The sequence below is a fragment of the Erpetoichthys calabaricus genome, chromosome 1 (assembly GCF_900747795.2).
Source record: "Erpetoichthys calabaricus chromosome 1, fErpCal1.3, whole genome shotgun sequence".
NCBI lineage: Eukaryota > Metazoa > Chordata > Cladistia > Polypteriformes > Polypteridae > Erpetoichthys > Erpetoichthys calabaricus.
The window spans coordinates 336,289,870-336,309,008 of NC_041394.2; the positions used below are offsets into that span (position 1 = coordinate 336,289,870).

At 42.4% G+C, this 19,139-nt stretch overlaps 1 protein-coding gene across 4 annotated transcripts in view; it reads right to left on the reverse strand.

Annotated features, from left to right (window-relative positions):
- The window catches only part of LOC114642262 (zona pellucida sperm-binding protein 3-like), a 392,210-nt gene that overhangs the window by 140,462 nt on the left and 232,609 nt on the right, over window positions 1–19,139 (reverse strand). For 2 of the 4 annotated variants that reach the window (XM_051926376.1, XM_051926369.1), the window contains exon 9: window positions 1,869–1,926. In XM_051926376.1, the coding sequence (XP_051782336.1) occupies window positions 1,869–1,926 (58 nt within the window). Of the gene's footprint in view, window positions 1–1,614; window positions 1,752–1,868; window positions 1,995–19,139 lie in introns of those variants that run through there. The other 2 variants (XM_051926364.1, XM_051926362.1) reach the window with 2 other exon arrangements.

Sequence of the window (19,139 nt, forward strand, 5' to 3'; positions counted from 1 at the left end):
CCCTAGTGTGTGCATGCCCTGTGGTGGGCTGGCACCCGGCCTGGGGTTTGTTCCTGCCTTGCACCATGTGTTGGCTGGGATTGGCTCCAGCAGACCCCCCACAGGTTGGATAATGGAGGTTTGTTCTGTTGATACAAAAACACTTGCTTAGCTGTTTGACTATTCGCTCACCCCATTTCATCTTCTGATCCTAGCTCCATTTTATTTCCACTTTGAAAGGTCTTTTTCCAACTTGTCACAATATTTTTGTCATTTGGTTTGATATTTAGTGTTGTCCGCTGGTGCAGCCACTTCTAACTTGGCCTCCACAATGTTATATAAATCTTTGGGGCTTCCACCGGATTTGGTCTGAATCTGCTCTCAAGATTTGTGATTTTGCCCAAAAACTGTTGGTTATTTGAACTTAACATGGTCTGTATGCGTTCACTTTGTGGCATGTCATGTTCTAATCCACATAATTCTGGAAAGAGGGATGGGGGTTTGGTGCCAGGCAGGAACAAACCCTGGACAGGATGCCAGTCACAGAGCACATTTTAGACACTCCAAACTCACACCGGGGTCAATTGAGCACTGCCACTTCACCTAACCTGCATGTCTTTGGACACTTTTGGGGAGTTTGGTAGAATCTGACATGGGGAGAAGACACAAACTCCACATTGGGAGGACCCTGGGCTTGACCCCTGCACTATTTCTTTGCTGTCGTGAAGCCTGAAAAATTGGTCACATTCTCTAAAATAGAAGTCTTGATGTTCAACATGGTTCTTACTCTACAGCCTAGTATTGGCAAAGGGTTTGTGCATCTTCTTACATCTACGAAATCCAAGTAGAAGAGCCTTCACTGCGAATTCCCTTCCTAATTTTTAACACTTCAGTCAGGTCACCTCTTAATGTATCCAGTACAGATTCTGTTCTGTCAGAGCAGCCCTTAACAAGGCCAACCTAAGATCTCCCCTCCAGATTTAATCCATCTTTGGCTGCTGAAGACCAAATTCACAGAAATGCCACTTTGCAGGCAACTGACACTGGAGAGGTGATTAAGATTCTCTTAATATTGGACAATATTGTCCAGCAATTTTAAATCTTTCTAGTTAAAATTTGTAGAGTTATGGTGCTTCCCATTGTGCCATATGGTTGAATGGCCCAAGACCAAGCCTGGACTCTAATGATAGTGTCTAAGAATTCTTGGGCACCACTGCTTTAACTAATTCAGACATGCAAATGGAGGCACATTACCTCCATTGAGAGGATGAATCAAGAATGGCAGTAGGGTCGTTTGCCAAGGGTGACTCAGGCCACCAGAACTTCCAGGAGGAGGAAAGCAGCTGGACTGGGGCAGTGGGATGCCAACATTCCACTGTGATAGAACTGGACCATGTTTACACTTTTGGGGCATTACCAACATATCCAAGCTGTTGTGATGTGGTGGGTGCAGCACTCAGTTCAGGGGTCCATGACTTGCACTGGTACAGATTAAGGACTAGTCAAACCAAGTCTAAACCTTCTAGATGGAGATGGCCACGTGCATGGCAGCTATAGCAGGATATAATCCTAGAAGGGGATACAGGAACATGCAAGAATGAGCAGGTAAAGACCCCAAATAAATACAGTAGAGACTGATGCAAGCATTAAAATTTATTGCTTGGTATTAACAGTTCCATTTGCTTTTCTGTAGACCAAGAACAGTACAGCCACACAGGAGACAGCCAGGACACCCACAACAGCTCCAAGGATGGAAGCTTGGAGCTGGGATCCTGCATGGAGAAAAGCAAAGATTAGGAATGAAATCTAAACCCACCTCAGCTCTTGCTATTCCAAATTAAATAGCTGTCCTTAACCTGGCTTACAAGTAGACCTTTAATGCAAGTTACCTGAAGTAGTTTTATCTTGCACACCAGGCAGGGACTGTGATAAAGACAAAGGAGAGACCTGCTCCAGGAAGAGGGGTCCAATAGAAATTGTTGTCTCCTCCCATCCAGCTGGGACCCTCACTTCACCTGGAAAACAATTGCAGTTTATGTATTCAAGGCTGGACAATGCAGAAGTCTGCTGTAGAGGTCACTTACTTGCCCTCCTAGGTCTGTATCTGGGGGCACCAGGGCCCCTCCTGAAGGGAGGCGGGTTGGCACAGCTTGTGTCACAGCAGCTACAGACAGCATCGTTCCCATCAACTGAGCTCCACCTAAAAGCACAGCCACCAATCAAAACCTGCCAGCTTATTGGCCAGACTGGCAAGGAGAATGGCACACCTGTACACTTACTGGCTCAGTGCAGAGTTGTATGAACAATCCTTATTCAAGGAATCAACATTAGCCGATGCCAAGGTCACCTTCAGACGGCAGGTAATGAAGATCTGAAAGTAGACATGCGAGACTACAGTCGCACCTGGGGAGCTTCAATGGGATTCCTCCAGAGGAGATGGGAGGAAAGGACTTACTGAACTAGTAGTCAGGCCATAAAACCTGAAGGCATCCAGCTGGAACTGCATTACAGACTGGGCAACTCTGGGGGACACGAACTGGGAATTGGAGCCCATCAGTTTACTGTCCAAGAAACACCTGCAATACACAAGAGGGACCATAGCATTGCATTTCCAGACCAACATCTGGACAGGCTTGCTTGCACCCACCCATTATTCCCAATGAAGGTGTAGGCTGGGGCTGATGCATTGGACCCAGGAGTGGCCACACAGTTGTCCACAAAGACACGGAGAGGCACATGGTTAGAGTTGTCCACAGACGCTTGAAGGTTAATGAGGTCTCCTAGGAAGAAGGTGTTGGATGGACTTGGCCCACTCCAGTCACCTGCAGAGGGGAACAGAAGGGGTTACAACCACAACTAGCAGTGCAGATGGAAGGTCTTTATATTAGGTGTACACCTACTGCTCATTATAACCAGGGAGAAGCCCAGAATATCCTCAGCAGAGATTGTGGAGGTGTAGGGAACCCAAGTGGGGTTTAAAGCATTGCTGCTTACATTGTGGAGCCTGCATTGGGGAGAAGAGAAATTGTCCCATTTCAAGTTTTCCATCTGCTTGAGCCTCTTAGAGTATAGTAATGCTGATACAGCTGTGGTGATAAGAGGTACAAGTGGAGTTGGTTCCATGATTGGAAGTTGGCCTAGTTATGTCATTTCTCACCTGTTGTATTGGCATTCAATCTGCACCACAGCTGGATTTGTTCTTACAATGGGAAGACCATCAATTGGAGAAGGATTGTAGTCCAGGGTGAAGGTGTACACTATCTCAGCACCCTGCATCTGAAGAGAAGAGCAGACAATTTAGTTGCCAAAGAGCTTAAGCCATACTGGTTGTCAAATGCTATTACAGATTTAGAAAGACTAGACACTCCTAGTATTGATCTAAAGAGCCCAGATTCTAAAGCCAAATGGCACAAAACCCTCTAGATTCTATATAGTGATTAACAGCAAGATTTTTAGGATGCTGGATTGAAGAACTTGTTCTAAAACCCAAAAAAGTTAACTGCAAGATATAGGTGGCTTTGGCCAGCAGTGTCCTTTTCTAGATGGTGTACATTTTTAGGCAACTGGTGTGCTCCCAGACATGGACCACTTCAGTACATCCTAATTTCTAAATTTTGAAATTTAGATGGCTAGTGACATTGCACATGGACCAGGTCTAATCATGGGCATTTGCTTAACAGTTCAACCCAATTGCTTGTCACCATATTAAAAGTCTTCTCAAAAAGAATCTAGTGAAAACCTAAACCGGTAGTTTGACATTCAGTTCATGAAATAAGCAAGTGGCTAAAGGTAAGTCATGCTATTTACCAAGTTGGGGCTTGGGTCTAAAGACACCTACTGTCCAGCCAGGTACTCCAAAATGGCACACTTGCTCCCATAAAGGTGAATACAAAGACTGAAATCCAGCCAAAATGGCAACTTACTATTTGACCCAACAAGTTCCTCTCCTGTGACTCCACCTACATTTCCCCCCCACAGATAACTGGACTCTAGTGCTTACTAAATTCTAGTTTAGCCAGTGTCTCAATCCATTTTACATCCTCACCACTGCCACTTAATTTTAGAATTAAAGTCAGTCCCAATTCTAACACTGAAACGCAGCCCTACAGTTTAATTTGTAAGCATAATCACCATGCCCCACAATCAGAGTTCAGCCAAGCCATGTTCCTTACCATAGAGGAACATATGTACACAAACGGGTCAAGAGCAATCATTACTTTGGGAATGAAGGATTTACTGGGTCTGACCGAGCACATAATGCAGGACTTAAGTGTACAATATCATTTCTTTCCTCTGCAATGCCAATGCAGTCCGCTGTGAAGCTTCGCATCTCACACGAGTGTAACGCGGAGATCACGATTTGGTTCACTTGCGCCTAATCAATTTAGGCTTTAGCACCAAAGCACTAAAAAAAACCAAGGCCCAGCCACGTATTACAAAAAGCGTTCAGTAACAGTCATCTTGACAATTTGGAAAATGAGTGCGAGAGCACTGAAGCAACTCACCTCCACGGTGCTTCCACAGCCCTGCAGAGGCGCTTCAATCACAAAGGGCTGAGCACCGGCCGGGCTGGTGACTCCACATCCACCCATGGAAAGATCAGAAGGCTGGACCGGCTTTTGGATGCCCAGCAAGTCCGGACTGATGGTGACGATCACCTCACTGTCGGTGCACTGAGCGGTTACGGTCTGCGAAGCGCCAGCTCTCGGCTCAACATATTCCACGACCGCAGGCTTCTGGTACTTTGCGATAATCTTCTTTCCTTTAAAACGGGGCTGAGCAAAAGCATCGCAGAAGAAAAAGAGCAGAAACACTACGGCTATCTGACCCTTCTCTTTACACCACATTTTTGAAATAACAAATGGAGGGGAAAAAACAACAAAAAGAAGTAAAGGTCGAGGCGCAGTGCAGTCTTTATATACACGAATGAAGGCGAGCGGCTGATTAAAGTTAATAACATGTGCGGAGAAAAAGATCGTCAATCAGTCACCAATCGCGCTTGAAATAAACAACACACTTGAAATACTGAAGATAATTACGGCAAGAAGATAATAAAATTAGAACCACAAATTATTAAAACAGCCGTAAAAGCGTAAGATCATCTCAGGCAGTAACTTAACAGTTCTTATGTAGAACACGGGGGATCGAATTTTTAAGAGAGTTTTAAACTCTCTATAATAAAAGCCAAACTTACTTGCTTTGCGAAATGGAAGAATAAAGAATACTAAATGTTAAATGTGATATCTTGAAGAAATATATATTGCAGGCTAACATGGAAGACTTGTGTAAATGAAATAATTGACAATAAATTGAAAATAAACAGAATTTGTAAATACTGTACAACACAATTAAGACCAAAAATCAACAATTTCAAATGAGCTTTAACTATTTCTCTATAAGAACTTACTAACTTACTCAACTGTTGTTCCTAAAACATAATATAATTAATTCTTTAACCAATACTGTTGTTTAAATGTAATTAATTTTTGAGCCTAAATATCCCATTAACAATTTCTTGTTCAGGTAACTTAATTTCTTGCGCGCATGTGCATATGCCCAGGACGCAATTGGACGCGATTTCTCTAAATTTATCCAAATTATCGATGTAAATTAACTATTCAGTTCTTCTAACGGTAAATGTATATTTATTGAGTGTGGGTGTTGGTTTCCATAGATTTACTGTTTAAAGAGTTGATATAAAAAGTGTTCTTGCTGTGTGGATTTCCTCCCACCGCCTATAGACATGGATGCTGAATTAGCAATTAGATCGACCAGTTTAAAGTGTGTCTGTGATTGGGTGTAAACAGCGGACTAGCAGCTTGGCCACAGTGATGCTTGGGCACTGCGTTACTGCCACCCTGACATTACTGAAACCTATGTGTACATGTGCTTATTATCTAAAGTTTTGATCACTACATAGTTAACTGTTTTTTTCACGGTGATGATAAAACTGTACAACTGTTCCAATGTGTTTTAAAGGATTGACATCAATACACAATAAGCGATCTCTTTTTCTATAAGATGTTTTAGCATGCTGAGTGTTCACCTATATTCTTCCTTCCATCCACCCATCCATTATCCAACCCGCTATATCCTAACTACAAGGTCACTGGGGTCTGCTGGAGCCAATCTCAGCCAACACAGGGCACAAGGCAGGAACAAATCCCCGGGCAGGGTGCTAGCCCACCGCTAAGCACACACTAGGGACAATTTAGGATCGCCAATACACCTAACCTGCATGTCTTTGGACTGTGGGAGGAATCCGGAGCACCTAGAGGAAACCCATGCAGACACTGGGAGAACATGCAAATTCCATGCAGGGAGGACCTGGGAAGCAAACCCGGATCTCCTAACTGTGAGGCAGCAGCGCTACCACTGCACCACCATGTCGCCCCCTAACCTAGATATTAATGGTGAGCAGGATCGATTATGTGTTGTTCTTTGCATTACACTTATGTTAAAGGACCGATTGTTGTGTTTTTTTTTTTGCTTTATGCATTATTTATATATCATTCAAATATAAAACTGAATAATTAATTTGCCCTCTGTGCCTTTTGTGACTATTCAAGACGTCTGCAAAACTACGTGTGCATGCAAGATAAAATCCATAAGCTTTCTCTGCATCGGGAATCTGAAACACTTAAAGCAAATTGTTAAACAGACATTTGTTATCCAAAAATATTTCAGTCTGCAATACATGGACCAAGCATTTACGGGACAGTTAAATTTATTTTATTAACAACTGAGGATATCAAAGACGAGGGGCCTCGTGAAGAATGCCATGCATAGAATTCACACTAAAACATGGTGTATGCACAAACCGTGTGTAAGCCAACTTGCATGCACTTCTTATCCATAAATTCTAGTCAGTGTTCTCGTGAAATGTAACGCAGGTACACGGGCCTACAGCCCCACCCTAACTCCACCCAGAATTTCACATATTTGAATAAGTAAATCAATATAAATAGCCCTTTGAGTTGACTGTTTTGTTTAAAGACAATGGTGAATGCACATATAAAAAGGAAGAAATTCAGTAAATGCGAAGTGGAAGGTCCTACTCAGTGAATTGGAGTCAAGGAAAAACAATAAATTTTTGGTGGGTTAGGCAGTGGTGTGAGCAGCAAAAAGGAATTGATGAAGTGGCACTCAAAAGTTCAAGTTCAGAAAGTCACAGAGTGCCTGAAATACAAAAGAAGTGGTCATATGTCAAAGTCGCCGTGAAAATGCGAGCCGTGGCCCACTGTCTGAGTGTCATGAAGTGTATTAGTGCACAGAGAAAAGAAACAAAAAATAGGAACACAGTGAAGAAAAAAAATGTCGAAATGTCAACTTTAATGACAAAATAAACTACAAGATTAAACTGGAAATTTGGAGATTAAAGTAGAAAGTTGTAAACTTCATCTTAAAATCGATATTTAATTTATTTGAGTTTCTCAAATCCCATCATAACAAAAGTAGCACATTAAATGTTTTATATGTGTTCTATGTGTGTGAATCACTACGTGCTTCTTAAACTTGTCTTTCTCTTTTGTAGACAGGAGCGCACAGGCACTGATCTCCAAATTGAATACATTACATTCATGGTATTACAGCTCTCTGAACATTTTAGCATACTATGATATCATTCTCATGATAAAATGCATTAATGCATGTATTAAACATGGGGGTACGGTGTCGCAGTGGTAGCGATGAGCTGACGCCCCATCCAGTGATTGTTCCTGCCTCCCACAAGATGCTTGCAGCACTGTGCGTGACCATCAATGAAATAATTTAGTGCAGCAGTACTGTCTCTGTCAGGACCATCCCCTAATTTCTGTCCTTCCGTTTTCTTTCTCCATGTAACCAATCGCCACACAATGAGCTCTGTAATAAATGTCAAACCAGCTGTAAGATTAGAACACCAATTCTTCAAAACGTTTATATATTACATTGAAATATCTTCATTATACATGTTTAACTATTCTATCCATCCAGGGTTGTGACAGTCCCAACAAGCACACAGCAGAAGGCATAAACAATTCCTAAACGGGTCACCAGCTCACCGCTACCACTGTGCCACTGCGCCCCCTTATGTTTAACTATTAAGAGTATCCATCCATCCATCCATTTTCCAACCCGCTGAATCCGAACACAGGGTCACGGGGGTCTGCTGGAGCCAATCCCAGCCAACACAGAGCACAAGGCAGGAACCAGTCCTGGGCAGGGTGCCAACCCACCGCAGGACACACACAAACACACCCACACACCAAGCACACACTAGGGCCAATTTAGAATCGCCAATCCACCTAACCAGCATGTCTTTGGACTGTGGGAGGAAACCGGAGCGCCCGGAGGAAACCCACGCAGACACGGGGAGAACATGCAAACTCCACGCAGGGAGGACCCGGGAAGCGAACCCAGGTCCCCAGGTCTCCCAACTGCGAGGCAGCAGCGTTACCCACTGTGCCACCGTGCCGCCCCTATTAAGAGTATACATTATTTAAATGAAGTTACTGATTTATCTGTCAAATGAAATATACATACTTTAATGGATTTCATCATAAAAATTATATCAAGCATACATCCTAGTATTATAACAGAACAGAGCTCCAAGAGGATAGTGCTTGGGAATCTAAATCGACTTAGAAGCCAATCATCATCATCTGTAAATACACACTCTCTTCTATTGAATTGAATTCCTTTATTGTCATTTATGATACAATAAGATTCAATATGCAAATCCTCCATGAACTTGTCTACTCTCTATATATAAAATCCTAAGCCTAAAAGTGCAACAATTTTGTGCAATGATTTTATATGACGTTTTTATGTCACGATTTGTGTCACACTTTAACTTGGGCTTATTTTAAAACCTACATATATATGTTTGGTATCATTTTTTTCAGAATTTATTGAACTTTAATGTGACGTTGTTAGATTTTCAGATTCTTATTCTTATCCATCCATTGTCCAACCCGCTGAATCCGAACACAGGGTCATGGGGGTCTGCTGGAGCCAATCCCAGCCAACACAGGACACAAGGCAGGAACCAGTCCTGGGCAGGGTGCCAATTTAAATTATAAACTAAAATATCAAGAACTCACGTCCCATGAGACAAGACTTTGTGCCTACAGATTTAACCACACCCGGGGCTGGAAATAAAACACAAAGAGTAGGACAGTTGCTGTACAGGCTTTCAAATATTTAAAGCGCAGCGTGAGATGCAGATCACATAGCACGGCGGCAGCAGCAAGCCAGCAGCTGATCAAGCAAAGAGGAGGTTAAAAAAAATTGTATTTGTTTCCCATTGTATCACCGTTTAAGAGGGGGTTTCGGAGGAGCAACCGCGCCTCCTTGAGGGTGCATTCAGCCCCCCTCTTCACAACACGAGCAGCAGAGATGCAAAGTGTCTGGTGTGTAGTGCAGGCAAAGGGGGTTGACGAGCGAAGCGAGCAGGGTGTAAGCCCCCTAGTTTTCCTATAAAATAATAAAATAGCAGTAATAATAATATGATAAAAACAATGCAAAATATACAATATGAAAGCATAATTATAATATACTTGTACATATAGTGTAGATAGTGTAAATAGTTCATAAAGTGGCTCAGGTCGTGTACTATTACAGTTGTAGTGTGAGTTTACAGTGAGGTCATTGCAATTCTAAGTGCAAACAGTTTTACCAGGAGAACTTGATGGACTGACTGAGTATGTTTAGAGCTCTTGGGACAAAACTGTTTCTGAGCCTCGAGGTCTGTACAGGAAAACCTCTGAAGCATTTACCATATTGAAGAAGTTCAAGTAGACTGTGCACATGGCTGAATGGAATCCATGCAGATGCTGGTGGCTTTCCTGAGGCAGTGCGTACTCCAGGGCTGGAAGCTGTATAATCGATAATCCTCTGTGTTCTCGACACAACCCACCGTAAAGCTTTCCAATCAGCTGCTGTACAGCTGTAATTCCACACACACATACAGTGGCTTAAAATGCTCTGAGTGGTGCACTGAGAGTAACAACACTAAAGCAGCTGGGGTATTTGGACTTGCTTGGCCATGCCGTGCACCATTATATTGTTACAGAATGACTACAATCAAGTGAAGTAAGTTTATAAACAAAATGTAGTTAATTGCGATATATTTGATAAATCTTGCATCACTGATGCAAATCTGAAGAAAGGGAGACCACGCGGAAATATCACTGCTTTGACGCTGGGTGCCACCAGTTTGCAAAACCGAGCAGAAACGTGCATATGCAAGGAAGGAGGCTGCCGTGAAAATGTGTGTGGCTTTACATAAAGTTTAGTATTTATACATCGTGATGTGAGCGTAGAAACGGGCGTACGCAACATTTTTGTGCGTAAGCACCATTTATACATGAGGCCCAAAGACTCCATTAAGGTATTTGTGGAGCCTGTGCCAGTTTTCACACTGCAGATGGGGACTGTACCAAACTTGAGAGATGGGAGAGCAGCTTCAGAGAGGTGTCTGAAGAAGTTTGTGACACCATGCCCATTTCTTCAACCGAAAACTTCTTTGGCCAAAAGAGTTTGAGATGCCCATTTTCTCATCTGACACAGAGCTTCTTCTTACTGAATATAATGAACGATACAGAAAGGATGGGACCCTTCTCAACCACCCAACAGTTAAGTCAGATATTCTTGATAAACTAGCAGAAACAATTTTTGTGTACACTCCATACCCATCAAATCTACAAAGAGAGCAGGTTATTGAAGTGTTAATCTAGAAACATCCTTGCTTGAGGGACTCTGTGTCATGTAATGGTTTGTACAGTTGGCAGTATAAGTACACGGTAAAGAATTACAGAGCAAAGTTAAGAAATTTGGGATTACCAGAGCTCTGTGTTAACCACCTAAAATCAAAATCTGAGGAGGACAAGACCCCTGTAAAGAACTTGAAAAAGACCAAGAAGTCAGAAGTCAACTGCCTCCCAGCAAATCCTAAAGGAGAGTCTGAAGAAACACTTCAAAATGAAAGAGCACAGCTGCTGCATGAGTCAAAATAAAAGGACAACAAGAAAGTTATTAGTGAGAAGATGGCTAGAACATTTTCTCCATGTCGGAAAGATGTCATCCTTAAGAAAGTTCCTGTCATAGACTCGAAGCTCGATGGCCTGCCTTAATTGAGCCTTCTCAGGTATGAAACTAATTCTGATCGTCAAAGGTATTTGTTAATATCACAGTTTAAAGCTTGCATTGTTTTCTTTGACCCAACATTGAGCGTGCTTGGATGATATTCAGATATCCCTCTCTCTCTTAATCTCAGTTTGAGGAAGAGTTCCGAAGGATTTGTGTGAAGTCTTTGCGGTCCACATTCATGGAGAAGATGGACTATTACACTTCCAAACTCTTAGCTATGTACAGAAGGAAGGGATGAGCTCTTGAGAAGAAATTTGATGCCCCCCTTGAAGTGCTTGATAACGTATGCTGCGTTTACTTGTTACAAAATTATAAAAGAGTTTTGAAGAGTTTATGACAGATCCATAGTTAATATTTTTTCTTTTTTTTATATTTTTGAAGTTCGACAATATTGAGATCAGAAGAGAGACCTTATTATTTACCGTGGTGAGAGGCAGGAAAATTTGATCACAGACTGTTGGGTAAGAAAAAGCTTGAAGAGTGCTTACACTTTTAGGTTTTGTTTTCCATGGGCTTCAGCCTAACTGATCTGAGCTGCTGTGCCTTCACCACTCACTCATCTATTAGTAGCAACTCATTGTAGAGCTGGCACATTCGCTACATTTTAGTTGCCAATTAATTTCTTTTTAATACATTGTTGTAGTCAGTCAATCATTTTCTACAACCACTCATCCAGTGCTGAGGTGCTGGGCAGCTGGAGCCTATCCCAACAAGCTGTGGTGCAGGCAGGAACAACCCCTGGACACGGTGGTCACAGACAAACACCCCCACACACCAGGGGTCATTGCCAATAATAATCCTAATTAACATAATAATAATATTTGTATTTAGATTCTAAATTGTCCCTAGTGTATGCTTGGTGTGTGTGTGTTTGTGTGTGTGTGTGTGTGTGTGCTCTGCAGTGGGCTAGCGCCCTGCCCAGGGATTTGTTCCTGCCTTGCGCCCTGTGTTGGCTGGGATAGGCTCCAGCAGACCCCCGTGACCTTGTAGTTGGGATATAGCGGGTTGGATAATGGATGGATGGATATTTGTATTTATATAGCGCCTTTCCTTGCTCAAGGTGCTATATAAATAAAGGTGCCACTCCACCTAACCTGCATGTCTTTGGACTGTCGAGGGGGGGGAGAGAGAGACTTAAGCACCTTTGGGAAACCCACACAGAAAGGGAGAACATGCAAACTTCCCGCATGGAGGACCCAAGGAGCAAATGCTGATCCCCTTACTATGAGGCAGCAGCACCACCATGCAGCCCAATTTATTTTAGTTAACTTGCTTCACTCGCCCAGCGCCGGGTTTGGTTAACCGGATATACAATTTAAAGAGATTGCTATTTTCATGGGAATTGTGACATATGCATTATTTTCACTTTTTCTTTAAAACTTCTGTAAAAACAATATTTGGAATTAACTTTTCTTCAAGATGGCATTGAATTTTGCTTCCATGTTTGGACCTACATCGTGACAATGCAACATATATCTGCCTGTGAGTGAATATCGTTAATTTCTCTCTAAAAAATAAAACGGCTTTTCTGAATGTTTGTCCCTGCCCTTACTTCTTCGCTTAGTCATTGACGTGTCATCTAGAATGTATTAAATTATTGTCCTTATAAAAATTATAAGAGCTGACAGTACAGGAAGTGTGTCTGACAAAAGCATTCACACAACTGAGAGGTTAGATGACTGTGGTCTTGTTTGAAAATAGTTGTAAGTATGGCGTGACTTGAAAGAATCTCAAGTTAAAAGTCACAACAACGGTTTTGGAATCTTTTAATTCTCACTGTCAACACAAATTAGACGATCTACAAGTCTCCGACTTCAAGTTTAAATCCGAACAATATATTCGATCTCTTTTCGCTGTTCCGTTATTTCATAATAATAATTTCCGTTTGTTTGCGCTAATGCGATCTTTACTATCCTTTTTTTGAGACTTTTGAATTTTTGTACTTCCATTATCTCTAACCTGCTCTGCATGTGTATCACACCGACTTTTTTAAATTCTTTACAACGTTCTACTTTGTCATCTACTCTTTGTCTTTTATTTCCTGCCCCGGGCGTAGTTAAATCTCTTGGCACAAAGACTCGTTTCATGGGATGTGAAAGTGCCTGTCCGAGAAAATCACGTCTCGTCTCCTTCTTTTTTATAATAGAGAGATGTAATTGTCTTTTCTCTTAAGTTTACACACCACAAAGCCTAATCATATCAACTACACATCCATCCATCCATTTTCCAACCTGCTGAATCCGAACAGAGGGTCACGGGGGTCTGCTGGAGCCAATCCCAGCCAAGACAAGGCGCAAGGCAGGAACCAATCCCGGGCAGGGTGCCAACCCACCGCAGCACACACACCAGGGCCAATTAAGATTTGCCAATCCACCTAACCTGCATGTCTTTGGACTGTGGGAGGAAACCCATGCAGACACAGGGAGAACATGCAGCCTCCACACAGGGAGGACCCGGGAAGCGAACCCAGGTCTCCTAACTGCGAGGCAGCAACGCTACCCACTATGCCACCCTTAATATCAACTATCCAGTTTCCAACCCGCTGAATCCGAACACAGGGTCACGGGGGTCTGCTGGAGCCAATCCCAGCCAACACAGGGCACAAGGCAGGAACCAATCCCAGGCAGGGTGCCAACCCACCGCAGGACACACACAAACACACCCACACACCAAGCACACACTAGGGCCAATTTAGAATCACCAATCCACCTAACCAGCATGTCTTTGGACTGTGGGAGGAAACCAGAGCGCCCGGAGGAAACCCACGCAGACACGGGGATAACATGCAAACTCCACGCAGGGAGGACCCGGGAAGCGAACCCGGGACCCCAGGTCTCCTAACTGTGAGGCAGCAGCGCTACCCACTGTGCCACCCTTAATATCAACTAGTTCAGCAATATTTGTACAGTTTATGAAGAAGCAGTAAATTATTATTTTGAAACATATACAATCTATTTGCTTTTATTGTATCCACTATGTTCTCAAGTTATGGGGGGTGGCCACAGTGGAGCCAGGCAGATGTGAAGTTACTCTCATCTGTTAATTTAATTATGTATGCCGGAATTTGTACAAGCCTTCTTGTTGTCGGATATTTTCACTCCTGTACTTCTGTTAATTGTAATTCTATTGATGTGCACAACACCCATGGTTGTCAGTGTGTGTCTACCTGCAGTAGAGAGGTGTGTTTAAGCAGTCGGACCCCATGCATGGTGATGCACCCTGGAGGAAGGAGGGTCTCGAATCCATTAAGTTTAGTTAGATGTTTCAATTTCATTCATTTGACTCATTACTTGTCTGGGCAGCTAGTGCTGCTATAAAATATTGGGCTTCATATTTTACGCACATGTCATAGCACACCGTGTTTGTTCCTCAGTTATTCCTGTGGCATATGGTTGCTTTGATTGTTCTGTAATTAAAATAAACTTCATCTTCTTCAGGTTGTTGGCCATCCAAGAGGACCTCAACAGTGTAATTCTGAACATTTTTGTTATCAGCAGTGACCAAAACGTGGGGGTCATCACTGAAGGAGCGCAAGTGCTGTCTGATATCCCTGGTATGGCACACACCTGCACTCATCTAATGGGACTGACTCATATATACGGAAGCGTATTAGGGCCACGGTGAAAAACAATACGGACACAGTGCAGAAAAAAAAAAAAAAAATGTCGAGATTAAAGTCGACATGTTGACTTTATTCTCGCCATTTACGTCTTGATTAAAGTCGACATTTCCACTTTATTCTCATAGTTTATTTTGTCCTTAAAGTAGAATGTCATAAATTAAACTTCATCTTAAAATAAATATTTAATTTGCTAGATTTTCTCAAACCCCGTCATAAGTTATGTAGCACATTAAATGCTTTGTGTTGTGTTCCCCGTCCCAGTTATTAATCACTATGCGCTTCTTAAACTGACTTCCTCTTGCATTGAGGAGGCGCAGGCAGCGATCGCCGCACAGAATCCATTCACTTCATGATATTCCTGCTCTCTGAACATTTAGAATGCTAAGATAAATATTTGATATCATTTTCATGATGAAATGCATTAAAGCAGATATTAAACATGCACTCTGGTGTACGTTCAGTGTAGAGAAGTTTATGGCAGGTGTGACGAGGCTCCAAAAAACTGCAATGTATGAATGGGTATTGCACAGGTTTAACTGAAATATTGTGTAAATGTTGGGTTCGTGATCTGGTGGTCAGAGACACGGACACAGAATTCAATGGATGTTCTTCTGAGCGGACTTTTATTGCATGTGTGCTGTCTGTCTGACGTACCAACCCCCCACCCCCCCTTCCTATCCTTCCTTTTTCATTCTCCACATAACCAATCACCACACGATAAACGTCTTTGTGAAATTAAAACTAGTTATAAACTTAGACCACGGAGTGTTCAGAACTTTAAAAAATCTTCGTTATACATTTTAAATATGCCATCCATTCAGGGTTACACCCATCCCAGCAAGCATCGTGTGCCAGGCAGGAACAAATCCTGAACGGGACGCCAGTTCATTGCATGGTGAATACGAGCACACACACACACTAGCAGGGTCAATAAAGCAGAACAAAACCCCACTGCCTACATGACTTTGAAAGGAAACTGAAGCACCCTGAGTTAACCTGGCAGGAAAACATGCAAACTCAAGGCAGGGTACACCCGGAACCTCCTTGCTGCCAGGCAGCAGTGCAACCTCTACGCCACCGTGCCCCCACATGATTAGTACATGCTTTAATGCATTTCATCATGAAAATGATATCAGGTATTTATCTTAGCATTGTAAATGTTCAGGGAGCAGGGATATCGTAAAATGAATGTATTCTGTGTGGTGATCGCTGCTTGCGCCTCCTCTTTGTGCAAAGGAAATCAGTTTAAGAAGCACGTAGTGATTAATATGGCTCGGGGAACGCTTAACACAAAGCATTTCATGCGCTACATAATTTATGATGGGGTTTGGGAAGATCTACTAAATTAAATATTCATTTTAAGATGAAGTTTAGTGTACAGTGTTCTACTTTAATGACAAACTACGAGAATAAAGTCAGCATTTCGACTTTAATCTCGACATTTAGTTTTTTTTTTTCTTCACTGTGGCCCTAATACGCCTCCGTAACTTTTACCTGGCCTCTTAAGCGTCTGTCTGTCGGGTTAGAGGAGCGACAGTGCCCTCTAGTGTCACAACACATATAAATCTCCTTGTCCAATATTTGTCTTGTCTTATGGCACTTCCACCTTGGTAACTGAAGGTGTAGACATACAGGTTCAAGCATGTGCTGCATTTCTGAAACAATAACACATTCTCAGGCAGCAAGCAACCCCCTGCTGGATATAAGAACCCCCATTTCTATGTCTACAATTTATAATAAAGGCTTCATCAAATCCTTGTGTGTCTCCTATTGAAGTTAAAAGAGAAACAGACTTTAATGAGGTCTGCCTTTTTCTTTTTGTTCTTTAATTTAAAGGCGCGCTCCCTGCAGGAATGTGGACAGCGAGTGAGCGAACGAGTAGAGGAACTTGGTGGATGATGTGATGTGCAGTAATCCTACGTATATAAAGTCAGTCGAAAGCACACTGAAATGAATCTTCTACTGTAATGCATAGTGTGAGCAGGAGTTGTAATTTTATATAAATTAATGGGAAAACTAAATGATTATTTTGCATAAATAGCGCCTATCATTTTTAGGTTTTGTTCTTGTTATACAAATTTCACATTGTCTATATGAGGACATCACAATATAATTCTGTTTCTGGACATTTTCACGGCTAACGCCATTTCTTTGTTGTTTTTCAGAGTGGCAGCCATGTTGTTTATTGCCACATCGTCCACTGCTGGTCATTTGGATGTGACGTGTGGACAGTGAGGTCACTGTGTTGCCGCTATAAAAGATGGAGCCATACAGTGCTCAGTTTCCAAGCTTTTCGGGTATTTTAAGGGAGTTACAGGGGATGCTGTTTGTTGGAGTAAATGAGTCTGTCAATTCAAAACTAGTCATTCACTTTTGAATTGAATTTTGTGTTACATTTTTGTAATTAGGGCGGCACGATGGTGCAGTGGGTAGTGCTGCTGCCTTGCAGTTAGTTCACTTCCCAGGTCCTCCCTGCATGGAGTTTGCATGTTCTCTCTGCGTCTGCGTGGGTTTCCTCCCACAGTCCAAAGACATGCAGGTTAGGTGCATTGGCAATCCTAAATTGTCCCATGTGTGTGTGCCCTGCAGTGAGCTGGTGCCCTGCCCGGGGTTTGTTTCCTGCCTTGTGCCCTGTGTTGGCTGGGATTGGCTCCTAACCCTGTAGTTAGGATATAGCGGGTTGGATAATGGATGGATTTTTGTAATTAAGCACCTCCCGTGAACTTCTCCCCAAAAAAATTTCCAGATGAAACTAGCCTAAACTTCAGCGTTCAGTGAAACGGATAGTCTGTATTCATGAGGTCAATCACATCATCTAAACCTTAAGCAGGCTTTCTATTTTAGCACATACCTTTTCCAGAATGACTTGATATTCTTGGAAATTTCGAACATTCTGACTTCACGAGGACAGAACAATGCTGTTGGAAGCTGTGCCAGCTGGGCATGAGGCTTAATCCGGGCACTTCTTCTCCTGGACAAAGAATCTGACACTCAGCTTTTGACTTAAGGTCTTCCTCCTCCTTAATGCTGTTTACAGTTTTATTCTCCTGTACATCAGTGCCCAGAATTGACTCAGGGTCTTCTTTAGTGTCTACTGTGACCCTTTCACAAACCTCCTCCTCCTTAACGCTGACACTCTCTTGTTGAACGTATGCAGAGTCCCACTCGCAGTCCGCTTCTTTAATGGCCGCCCTTCTTTTCTCCAGACTACACATGAAAAGGATGCTCTGGGGCAGCGTGGGATTCTTCTGTTCTTCGTCACACATCTCTTCTGAGCTCTCCTCTTCACGTTTACATCTCACATCTAGAGGTTTGCGGACTGCAGGGCACACCTCCTCCATATTGTACAGCTGTTACTGTAAACTGCAGCTTCCTTTTCTTCTCTGTGGACAAAGCAGAGGAGAATTCAATTTAATCGACTCCTTCAGTCGTTCTTCTTTGTTTATTGGTGGCTACCCTTGAATCTGTCTAACTTCTCTGTACTTCTTACAATACGGTGACCAAATTACAGACAATTTCCCAGCTATTACCTCACAAGTGTCTGATATATCATTTAGGACAAAACCTCTGACTTATACACTGCTGCTACTGCTTAACCTGACATTTTATCAGCTTCCTTAAATATTTCTACACTCTCTCTGGCCGTGAAGAGCAATATAAATCCACTAGGAATTTCGAGTCTGACTTACATGTTATATATGCTAGAATTCAAGATGAGGTGTCTGTTATTGTTATTTAACAATAATTAGCACCTTAATTTAATCTACCACAGATCAGCCCAACAATGAATTTTACCCAGATTAATCTGTAAGGATTTTAATGACTCTCAGGTATCTGATAAGCAGGGATGCTCTGATCAGGAGTTTTTAAGGCCGATACCAATCACCAGTTTCATCATATTGGATCGGCCAATTCCGATACTGATTCCGTTTTTTTGTCTTATCAATATCCCTTTTAAAAACTTTTTCCACTATAGGATCCTGCATAACCAGATGCATAGAAGCTGTATGTCCTTCACTAAAGTGTTAACTCTGGCATTTTTATAATTAAACTATAGACCACAGGTGTTAATTGTTTTATTAACAAAACAAAATTATGTATGCTTATTGTCCAGTGACCATACAAACACTAAAATAAATAAGATTTCCTTAAAATGCATATATTAACTAATGAAATATGTATAAAGGTATTTATACAGGGGCAGCACGGTGGCGCAGTGGGTAGCGCTGATGCCTCGCAGTAAGGAGACCTGGGTTCACTTCCCGGGTCCTCCCTGCGTGGAGTTTGCATGTTCTCTCCGTGTCTGTGTGGGTTTCCTCCGGGTGCTCCGATTTCCTCCCACAGTCCAAAGACATGCAGGTTAAGTGCATTGACGATCCTAAATTGTCCCTAGTGTGTGCTTGGTGTG